The sequence below is a fragment of the Chionomys nivalis genome, chromosome 13, assembly GCF_950005125.1.
Source record: "Chionomys nivalis chromosome 13, mChiNiv1.1, whole genome shotgun sequence".
In the NCBI taxonomy this organism is placed as follows: Eukaryota; Metazoa; Chordata; class Mammalia; order Rodentia; family Cricetidae; genus Chionomys; species Chionomys nivalis.
Genome location: NC_080098.1, coordinates 25,463,377 through 25,475,143, shown reverse-complemented (window position 1 = coordinate 25,475,143; position 11,767 = coordinate 25,463,377). Strand labels below are relative to the sequence as shown.

Sequence of the window (11,767 nt, the reverse complement as noted above, 5' to 3'; positions counted from 1 at the left end):
CAGAGATCGAAGGGGTTGGATCCCACTGAAACTGGTTGTGAGTAGCTTGCTGCGAATGCTAGGAATCAACTCGAGTCCTCTGAAAGAGGCCCAAGTGCTCTTAGCCACTGAGTGAGCCCTTCTCCAACCCCAGTGCCAAGTATTCTAAACACATGGTTATATTTAGTGCTCCAAAAGTCTATGATATAGAGGAGGTTAGTGTCCCAGCTCAAGCTATTATAATTTAAAAATACTATGAGTTGAGCAGATCAAATAATAAAAATTTACTTCTTAAAGTTCTGAAGGATGGATATCGGAGATCAAGGTACCATTCAATTGCTTTCCATGAGGGTACCTTCTTGATCTGTGCATGGCTGCTTTCTTGTTGAATCTTTAGAGGGAGACTTATAATGACACTACTCCTACTGGATCGGGGTACTCACTCTTCTGACATCGTTTAATTGTAATTGCTTCTTTACTCTAAACACATCTACAGTAGGTGTGAAGCCATGTGAATTTGCAAAGGACACAATTCAGCAATGGGAGATGCTGCTTCTTCCACAGCGAGCAAGTGGTAAAGCAGGTATGACCTAGGAAGACAGACTGGTAACTACTATTGCAAAGAAAAAGGTATAAGCCCACCACATGGACAATACTCTAGTCACCATGATGTCTTGGTTATTTGTCCCCAGTGAGCCAGGAGCAATCACTCCCATCTTTGTAGACCCAGCTGATAAAGCCTCACCTTCTCTGTGGAGGGTCTGCTCTCCTCCAGTCAGTAGATCCCATCTTTGCATTGCACTTGGCCTTCTAGTTTGTCCCTCATTCTAGTGTGCTTTCCATCCTCCTCCACTATTGCAATGAGCGACTCCAGAACAATTCACATGTTTGCTTTTTTAAAAAAAAGATTCATTTATTTATTATGTATATAGCGTTCTGCCTGTGTGTATACCTACAAGCCAGAAGAGGGCACCAGATCTCATTACAGATGGCTGTGAGCAACCCTGTCATTGCAGGGAATTGAACTCAGGACCTTTGGAAGAGCAGCCAGTGATCTTAACCGCTGAGCCATCTCTCCAGCCCCCCATGCTTTCTTTTATGTATTTGGTACTCAATACACACAATAAAGCCTCCACTAATGCTTACAGTATATGAACTAATTCATTAACTGTCTTAGCTATTTGCTTAGCACTTCTCTTTTATTTGCCATATGCTTGTTGTTTATCTTTCAAAGTCGTAGATTTTTCACACAATTTTCTCTAAATCATTTCCCAGAAATTTGTATTGGTGTTGTAATAGCACAGTCACAATTTTATAATTCATAGTAGGTAGGCATTTTTATTGCATGTCTCACCAGAATGATGGGACCACTATGCCAACAGAGGTGAGGGGCAGGAGGGAACACTTCAGTTGATGAGCGTATTCCCTGAAGAAGGATACCCCGGCATCCTTCCCCGAATCATCATGTGTAGCGAGTACTCAGTTATCAAAATGAGAGGGAGGAAACGGGAATCGTGAATTCTCATCCCAGAAAATAGCTATATTTCTTCTCTTGCTTTTTCTAAATGCCTCTTGCTCTCTTTTGTTGTTTTTTTGTTTTTTTTTTTTCAGGCTTATTTATTTTAGGTGTCTGAGTATTTTGCTTGCATGTATGTATATGCGCCACCATGTGTGTGCTGGGAATCAAACCTGGGTTCTCTGCAAGAACAGCAAGTGCTCTTAACCTCCAAACCATCTCTCCAGACTTCCTGCTCTCATTTAAATGGAATAATTTTATCTCAAGACATTGTCAGTTTAGCTCTTCTTTCTGGGTTTATTCCTTAGTGCAGTTCCTTACTTGGGCCTTTAAAGAGGCTGATAATTATCTTCAGGTCTGTCTGATTTTTAAGATAAATTAAAATCAAGGGAGGGGTGCGCAGCCATCTAACCCAGGGCCTGACCCTGGCTCATTCCTGCAGCCCAGGGATTGCTCCTGGCTTTGGTGTTTAAATAACCCCCACTGTACCTTCCACCCCCACAGCTCAAGTTTCAGCTCCAGAGCAAATATTTGTCCTGAATTTGAGCAAAGTTAGAGCGCTTTCTTCTTTTTTCTTCTTTTTAAAGCAGACAGAATCAAGTTGCTGTGATTTTGATTCAGGGGAGGGGGACTTCTCCCCAGACCATCTGCTCTGGAGAGCTTGGCACAGCTGTCCAGCAAAATGCAGCGACTCGCAGGCCTTCTCATCTGGCTATTTCTTCTGGAGGAACAAGCCTTCGAAATCCCCACAAACGGGTACTCTGAAGTAAGTATTTCTGTGGGACTCCTAGCTATTGGCCTTTACAAATGGGTTGCAAAAAGCTGAATGCTGTTTATATTCAGTGAATGTGTTCTGTGTAGAACATAAACTGAGGGGAGCACTCATCAGACTATAATTATGAGATGTAGTTACCTTTTAAGACATTATCAGGTTTTTGCCTGAAATTTAAGTCAAATTCAGTGGTCAGATATCCTGGTGCCGCATAAATGGAGCATAGTTGCTCACTTTTTATATAAAAATGTGTGTAACAACAGATTTATTCCAAAGGATTAGGAGATGTACATAAACACAGCACATGAACTAGTACTACTTAGTCATTACTGGTATTGTTATATAGAAAGACTGTTGTTACTCTTTTACTCAGCCATTCTCAAAGCATCGTTGCCTTTTATACCTAAGCAGTTATTTTTGTAATAAGGACATTTTAAACATTCTGATAAAAGAAGGTGGCAACACAACTGGAAAAATGCAGGAACGACGCCCAGGGGTTTCAGGTCTCCTCTTGAGACCTTCTGCCACCCCAGTGTAGGAGAGATCTTGAACTGAGTCATTCTAAATATCACACAGTATCAGCTACTTTTGTGCTGGCGGATAAAAATGTATTACTACAGAATTATTCTAGAAAATACCAGGGAGTGAACTGCACACAAAAATATCAGAGAAAAAAAATAGTGTGTTTTCAGGAGGAGAAAATCACTCTGCTTAGAAACTCTCATATTTTCCAACACTCTGAAAACCACAAGAGCATGTTAGAAATCTCAGATTGAAGCTAAACACCCAGATACGTTTGTGCTTTTTCAGTAATTTCTAGGAAGCCTTCTTCTCATACCTGCATCTGTCCAGTATCACATGATTGACATCCCCTTACTCCATCCAAGCAGGCATCTTTTATCATTAGATCATGTTGTCTGTCCTGCCTTTTTCAGGCCTGCTCAAAATTGAATTCTTACACCCAACAAATTTGACATAGTTCATTTCCGTTTACTTATTTCTGAGACCTAACTAGGAAATGTACATATTGAAGAAATTATTGTATTAAAAATAAGACAGTCCAATGACAGAGGAAAGAATATAAAGTAATGTCATGAGTGTAGGCTGCCTCTTTTCCTGTAGATGATTTTTTTTTAAGATATGAACATGTTCAACTGTTTTTAAGTTCGCAGAATATGATGATCTTGTGAAACTGGCCTCAGGCAAATTTCCATTTGTGCAAGAGAACGGAAGATATCAGGTATAGTAAACTCAAATGGCAAAAATAAGTGAAAGAGATCATGATGGGAGAAGAGATCAAAGATGACTCTGTTTTATCAATAATTTGGGTGTTTTTCTAACAAAGAATAGGCCAATATTGTTGCACTCTTGTGGAATATTGTCAAGCTAAGGTACAAAGAGACTTTCACATTGTTTTCCAGAAGTTTCTACCTATAAAGAACACACAGTAAAGCCACACATCCTCTTTCCTCTGGCCATTTAGTCAAAGGGAGAGCACTTTGGTCCAGAGAACTAGACAGGCTTGAGGCCATATCCTGGAAACTGCCAAGGAGACACAGGAAATCTCCTAATTCGTGGGGAGGGGGTGCTCTGCCATGCCAGCAAAGGTTTGGCTTCTCCCACCAAGAGCCCATACACTGAGAAAGGAGGTATTTACGGAAATAACACTAAACCGAGAAGTGACTGGTTTTGTCTGGGTATGAATGTTTGACTTTCTAAAGTCCAACTTTTTATAGATCAATAATATTAAAAACCCAATAGGCAGGACCTGTGTCAGGGTTTTTATCTAGCATGGGGAGAGAAAATTTAGTTGTTAAACCCTGTATCAAAACTCTAAAAGAGTTGGGTATTGTAGGTCACATAATTACAATGCTCTGGAGGCTGGGGCAAAAGGGTTGCTACAAAGTTGAGGCCAGCTTGAGCTGCATGGTAAACTCTACAGAGAGTCTCAAAGACAAATAAACAAAAACCTCAAAAGGCGATCCTTGATCTGTGTCACATAGCACCCGCTAAAATATCAGCCCACCCCAAATTAGCTCATATATAGCAACTGACTTACTTTCTAAGCCTCAGACATTAGTTTACCCATAACCCTTAAACTGCTTACCTTTCAAAGGTAAGGGGGGCCCTTTGTCTGTGCTCATGAGACCTGTACCCATGTGGCTAGTCTTCTAACACAGGTGGTAATTGAAGGCATAGAATCTTCAAGGTATCACTGTGTGTGGTTCCAGGGCTAACAGTGTAGGAAACACTTTGAAGTCACTGCTCCCATGTAGCTTAGTCTAAAGGGAAGAGGCAGATAGATCTTAACCACTTCCACACATAGGGCTGATCGTTATGAGCAAGGTAAGTGCTCTGAATGGCAAGTGTATCATGCTATGAAAACAGTAAAGGAAGCTAACTGGAGGGTCAGAAAAGCTCATGGAGAAAGTTCTTCCAAAGCTTTGACCTGACCCTCATAGAGCAACATATATCCCAAAAAAAATGGCTGAGACTGTGGCTCAGAGAAGCTCACAGGTGGGAAAATTATTTTCCATACTACATATTTACATCTTGATGCCAGTGAATGGCTTATACTACAATATAGAAGGAACATAATTCTCTGACTGAGAGCATGGGATTTGGCCTTGAGGTAGTAAACCTCAAGTGGCTGAAGAATGATTGTCTCTCTGACTTCCTCCCACAGAGAAGCCTTCCTGAAGAGTCAGGGGAGAAGACGGTAAGTTGGCTTCTGTTATGTCATGGATTGGTATGTGAGTGATTTTTCTGTTAGTCATTACCTGGAAATCAATCTAGGTGTCTCCTTTGTCTCCGTCCCTGGAAGTATTGACCTGACTTTTGAACCTTTGCCTTGCCTAACTCTGTTTGGAAGTACCTCTGAAGCTCGGCTCTGACGAGTGCAGGGCTTGCAGACCGGGAGGCAGAACTGAGGGCTGAAATGGCTTTCCCGTCTAATCATGTTTTACTAATGAGATAGCTTTCGCCCAACAATATGTATTTAATCTTGACTTCATACCTTTGATTTAAAACTATGATGTCTGATAGCCATGGCAAGTCAAAGAGTGGCTATGGAAACCACTCTCAGGCAGCATGGCTCAAGTTCCTGTAAGGTCCAGGGTGGCCCTTTCTGTCACAAGAGAACACCCAAAGGAAGCGGTTTGTGGTGGCTTCCTTTTCTGAACCGAGAGCTTCCCCATGAAACAGGGGAAGGGTAAATAAGTCAGCCTGGATTTTATCTTAGCTTGAAGTAGGCTGGGGGTTAACAAGTTGAAATCATCAATCTTGGAAAACAAAATCTGAGGGATAAGACCTAATAGTGATGTAGGCAAATCTTGGGGGGAAGAAAGAGCAAAATCTAGCAGGTTTGACGGAGCTTGCCGCTCTCAGGAACATCCTAAAGGAAATGTTGTTTATACCTGGCCTGTGATCACCACTGTTTTGTTTTGTTTTGTTTTGTTTACTTAGGCTGGGGCTACTTTCACCATAAAGAAGGGAAAAAGAGGTCCAAGGTATTATTAAACAAACAATTAAATCAAAATGCCCAGTGCAGGACAATTGTGTTCACTGTGTGCAGCCTCAGTGTTCCCATAGCTTGTTTCGATACAGGTAAAGAAGCATGGGCAGAAGGTGTAATAGAAATGGATGAGACTGAAGGAAACACCAGGCAATGTGGAGCTTGGGGGGTGCGCGTATAACTCACGCAACAGCACCCCTGCTTGCATTTCACACTGAAGACACAGTCAGAGCCCCACCTCCTCTTCCTAACTGCGGCTCTGCCTTAGAAATTATTTCCTGAGTTCTTTCTGTCCATCTTTCTTCCCACATCCATTTTCTACTCAGACTCTAAGGTGGTAGAAATAAGGGAAAGAAGTGTGAAAGGACCAAAGGAGGGGAAAAGATACGGAGAGGTAGGGAAAGAAGAGACAGGAGGAGACACATCACAACAATGGCTTGTCTCTTTCTGTGGGTATTTCAATGAGTCAGAAGATTGCTTAATGATGCCTGAACTGTGCATTTATCTACTACCCTAGAATTGTTCATAACAAGTAAAATAGAGCACTCAGAAGATCACATATATGTGCATTTCATGTGAGGTTTTGTTACTACAGTTATATGTTCTTGCTAATTTCAGGACGATGTTGATCAAGTAACTCTTTATAGCTACAAAGTCCAATCCACTATTACCTCTCGGATGGCCACCACTATGATCCAGAGCAAACTGGTGAATAATTCCCCACAGTCCCAAAATGTCGTGTTCGATGTTCAGATCCCCAAAGGAGCCTTTATCTCCAACTTCACCATGTGAGTAAAACCTATGTAGAACCAGGGATCAGATCCTTCTCTGTCTTGGCATCAAAAGCTCTTCTGCTGTAATGGACCTTGGGAGTGCACGGCTCTGGTGATTCTTACACTCAGAGCTATGGCCCAACTTTGGGGCATTATGGGATGGGTTGCCTTCATGTGTGTATGTGGTATGTGTGTGTATGGAGTTGCACATGCATGTTCATATGTGGTGGGCAGAGGCCAACCTTGGGAGCCTTGCCTCCAGCACTGTTCTTTTATTTGATGCAAGATTCCTCACTGGCCTGGAACTCACCAAGTAGGCTAACCTAACTGATCAGTGAGCTCCAGGAACCCACGGGTTTTTGTATCACCAGTACTGGGATGACAAGCGTGTGTCACCATGCCCCGTCTTTATGTAGGTGCAGTGAACAGAACTCATATTTGTGCAGCAAGCCCTTTAGTGACAGTGCCATCCTCAGGCCCCTCTAGCACATACTGAAGCAGATGTAAGGCTCTCCCTATGGTAGCCACTTTCTACTTATATTCGTATGTGATTCCCTTGAGAGAGAAATCTTACAGGAAGCCACTTGAGTGTATTTGTAATAGGACAGTGCTGTGTGCCACACATTTCTTTGGGAGGAAGGAGTTGAGAACCAGCAATTAAACCCAGGCTCATATCCAGCGTTTGGACTTCTCTATGACATCTCTAACGAGCGGGTTATAAAAGCAAGATTTGACTTTTAATCATAAACCCACTGCTTCCCGGTTCAATCAACTCAATGGTTGACAGCTCTGTTAGAATTATTTCTTACGCTTCATTTAAAATGTTTCCATTTTCTACCCAATGACCCTGTTACTCACATAGAAGCTTTAAAGCTCTACTACAAAGTGAATATTGAAGTGATTATGGGTGAAATAATATGACATCTGAGATTGGCTTCCACATAATTGAGGTGGGAAGCAAGTGAGTAAGGATGAACTAAGATTAGCCTGATATTCATAATGAATGCTAGTGATGATTTCATGGTGGCCTCATACTATTCTCTTGGTATTTTTATAATTTAAAATCTTTTCATAATAAAAGAAGTTAACTACTCTGCTACTATTCATAGCTAAGTCTACTATCCATTTGGAGCATTTGCATGTTAAACTAAATAATGTTCCTGTGGGTGTTTGGAATGGTTGTCAGTCACCTGGAAACCCATGTGGCCATCCCCACAGTGTTCTCGTTAGTCAATGTCTCTCGTAGACCGCCTGGAACACTGTACATTGCTCTGCATACAACCTCAGAATTTTTTTCTTTATTAAGACCTTAGGTTGGATTACTTCTTGTTTGCTTTTTTTCTTTCATACACCTAGACAGTCAATGGTATTTGTCAATGAATAAAATAAAGGGTGTGTTTCTTTGGTTTTCCATTGTAAAAATAAAATAAAGGGGGGGGTAGGTTTTCAAGTGCTTTGACTAGCAAGTTTTTGAGTTGATAAGAACTATAGATTTGCCTTCAATCCCAGAGGCAGAGGCAAGCAGATTTCTGTGAGTTCAAGGCCAGCCTGATCTACAGAGTGAGTTTCAGGACAGCCAGGGCTGCTACAAAGGAAAACCCTATCTCAAAAAAACAAAACAACAACCTGTAGATTCATGTCAACTATATATCCTTTTTTGAATTTTTAAATTTTATCTATTATTCACTGTGTGCGTTCATGTGTGTGTATGTGAGAGAGTGTATGTGCACTCATGTCTATGTGAGTGTGTGAGTGTGAATGAGTGTGTGCATACATGTCTGTGAGTGTGTGTTTGTGTGTGTATGAGTGTGTTCATGCACATGTCTATATGAGTGTGTGTGTGTGTGCACATGTCCATGCCTCCGCAAATTCATGTGTGTCAGAGGACAACTTGTGGAAGTCAGCTCTTTTCTACTATGTGCGTTCTGGGAATCAAACTCAGGTCATCAGACTTAGTGCTTTCACCCACTGAGACATCTCAATACTTCCTGTGTTAACTATATTTTCTAGAGTGGAAAAAATTAAATATGTGAAAAAGTAATATGCAGACTAGCATCTTTTAAATTACCTTTAAGTTTTACATTTTTTTTGATAGAGTATCTCTATAAATCTCGTCCTACCCTCACCCATCTCTGTTTCCTAGTGCTGGCATTAATGGCATGTGCTACCATGCCTGGCTTCTAGAACAATTTCAGTTAGTTCTTCCTAGAAAGTAAAAGTGAAGAGTAAGTTTTCTATAGTGCCGCTGCGTGGCACCATGTATATAAATGACATTTTAAACTATTTCAATAAACCACAAAATTAGGGCTTATTCTAGGTGTTTGGGCTCAGTTTTAATCCATTCATTTTCTTTCTTAGCCTTCTTAAGGTAACAAAAGACAATACCATGAAAAGTGCATTTATTTTGGTTTGCCATTACTTGGGTTTAATTTATAGACTGTATAAGAAAGAATGGCTTATTTAAACCTTAGGATCAGTCAAAATTCTTTTCTACCTTTAATCAAGATCCCAAATGCAGAGCTGGAGAGAGACAGCTCAGAGATTAAGAGCACTAACTACTCTTCCAGAGATTGAGTTCAATTCCCAGCAACCACATGGTGACTCACAACCATCTGTAATGAGATCTGGTGCCCTCTTCTGCTATGCAGGCATACAGGCAGGCAGAACACTATATACATAAATAGATATATCTTTGGGGAAGATGACTGTGTCTCTGAGACTTGTTCAACACTGAGTCTGGACACTGGACTTGGTTTTCATTCCTGTCTGACGAGCTTGAGTAAGTCACTTGTCTCCTTGTGTCTAATTTCTGTCACTTGAAAGATAAAGCCTTGAAATGTTTCTTCAACCTGTATACTTATTAGCACTTGGAAAGAAAAGCTCTTCAGAGATGTCGTCCCCCTCTGTTATGGCATATCTAGCATTCTGGTGATTTTCCGTAAGCGCCAGTGGCACTTGCCAGTCACCATGGCCACCAGAAACTTCTCCACCTACTTCTAAATGTTTTCTTCAGGGAGACGATCCCATTTAAGGACCATTAAGCTAAAATTATAGAATTCTATTCCTCCAAATGCCATTACTTGGTGAGAATTTGAGTATAAGCCAACTTAATAAGATGGATAGAGTCAAAGATACAAAAAGAAAGCAAGGAGCCGGGCGGTGGTGGCGCACGCCTTTAATCTCAGCACTCGGGAAGCAGAGGCAGGCAGATCTCTGTGAGTTCGAGGCCAACCTGGTCTACAAGAGCTAGTTCCAGGACAGGAACCAAAAAAAGCTACGGAGAAACCCTGTCTCGAAAATCAAAAAAGAAAAAAAAAGGAAAAAAGAAAGCAAGGAATCCCCAAGGGAGATAAACAGAAACTTTTAGGGGGATTCACCTGGGCTCTCTTCCATCTTTCCACCTTCTTTTCTATCCTTCCAGGACGACCTCACACCCTGTCGTAATTGGTTGGTGCTGCCAAAACTAAGTACTGAAGGCTGGGTGGATGTGAACAACAAAAAAATATACTATTTTGTAGTTCAGGAGGTTGGAAAATCCAAGATCAAGATTCAGTGTCTGGTGAAATCTCACTTTCTGATTCCTCAATATTTTTCTTGTATCTGCCTTCACATGGTGGGTAGGACAAAGAGAGCTTAGACTTCTTTTGTAAGACACTCATCCTATTTGTGAGGGCTCCTCTCTCATGACCTAATTACTTACTAAAGTCCCCACTTTCTAAAACCACTTCACCAGGAGCAAGAATTCAATTTACCAGTTTTGGTGGGACACCTTCATTATTTTGAACCAGACTATGTTTAATTTTTAACTCTCCAAAGAATGGTTTGACAAGAAATGAAAATTCAGCCACCACTCCCAGCACCTGCCACATTCAATGGGCACATCCACACCCCTGTGCCTTGATTTGAATACGGAAAAGTTTAAACACATAGTAGCACACCAGAGAAATCTGGGGGACTGGAACCCAATTCAACTTCTCTCAAATCAGTCAGAGCTCTGTCTATATGTTATCCAAGGTCACTCTTCTTGTTTCCTGCAAGTTCAAAATGATCGTTGCCCTGGTTCGTGAAGTCTAACTGATGGCTTGTTCATTGTTAGCTTCCCTAAGACTACTAATGTGGCCCACTGTTGACATCCGTCTGTTCTAGGACCGTGAATGGCATGACATTTACGAGCACCATCAGGGAGAAAACTGTGGGCCGAGCTCTTTATTCACAGGCAAGAGCAAAAGGCAAGACGGCCGGATGGGTAAGGTAAGGGCTAAGTATCTGCTTTCCTCCTGTCCCATTCCTCCCAGGGCACACCAGGCTCCAAAGTGCCTCGGAACCTAGGAAAATGGCCAACTCCTAGTGTGATTATAGAATTTAATGTCTCAGTGTCTGTTTCCATAAAAACCTCTTTTCTATCAATGGAGTTTGGAAGTTTTGCATAGATTGTTTATATATATATATATATATATATATATATATATATATATATATTTGCATAGATTGTTTATATATATTTGGATTTTGAGACAGGGTTTCTCTGTAGTTTTTGTTGCCTGTCCTGGAACTAGCTCTTGTTGACCAGGTTATTTATATATGTTTTTATATGACTTGTAAATAAATGGATCGTCTTTAAATAAACACCTTATACCCCCCAAAAGTGCAGAGATGTGAACTATCAAAATACTTTACTAGTGATGTTGTTAAAAAATATAAACAGGGGCCTAGGGTTAAAAACACTGGATGCTCTTCCAGAGAACCCAGGTTTGAGTCTCAGCACCCACATGACCACCCATAAGCATTAAAAACTCCAGGTCTAAAAAATGAGGACTCTAAGAGACATACATGGATCTAATCTACATGGGAAGTAGAAAAAGACAAGATCTCCTGAGTAAATTAGGAGCATGGGGACCTTGGGAGAGGGTTGAAGGGGAAGGAAGCGGCAGGGAGAGGAGCAGAGAAAAATGTAGAGCTCAATAAAAAACATTTAAAAATAAAAAATCCCTCTAGGTCTAGGGGATCCAACTCTCTCTTCTGGTCTGTACAGGCACTATACACTCATGGTATGCAGACTCACATAGAGGTAAAACACTAACACATAGCCGGGCGGTGGTGGCGCACGCCTTTAATCCCAGCACTCGGGAGGCAGAGGCAGGCGGATCTCTATGAGTTCGAGACCAGCCTGGTCTACAGGAGCTAGTTCCAGGACAGGCTCCAAAACCACAGAG

At 41.3% G+C, this 11,767-nt stretch overlaps 1 protein-coding gene across 1 annotated transcript in view; it reads left to right on the top strand.

Annotated features, from left to right (window-relative positions):
• The first annotated feature begins 2,177 nt into the window (after nucleotides 1-2,177).
• Nucleotides 2,178-11,767, top strand: part of Itih2 (inter-alpha-trypsin inhibitor heavy chain 2) — a 39,114-nt gene continuing 29,524 nt past the window's right edge. The window contains exons 1-5 of the mRNA XM_057788023.1: nucleotides 2,178-2,261; nucleotides 3,433-3,507; nucleotides 4,954-4,986; nucleotides 6,400-6,569; nucleotides 10,701-10,805. Of these exons, the coding sequence (XP_057644006.1) occupies nucleotides 2,178-2,261; nucleotides 3,433-3,507; nucleotides 4,954-4,986; nucleotides 6,400-6,569; nucleotides 10,701-10,805 (467 nt within the window). The remainder of the gene's footprint in view (nucleotides 2,262-3,432; nucleotides 3,508-4,953; nucleotides 4,987-6,399; nucleotides 6,570-10,700; nucleotides 10,806-11,767) is intronic.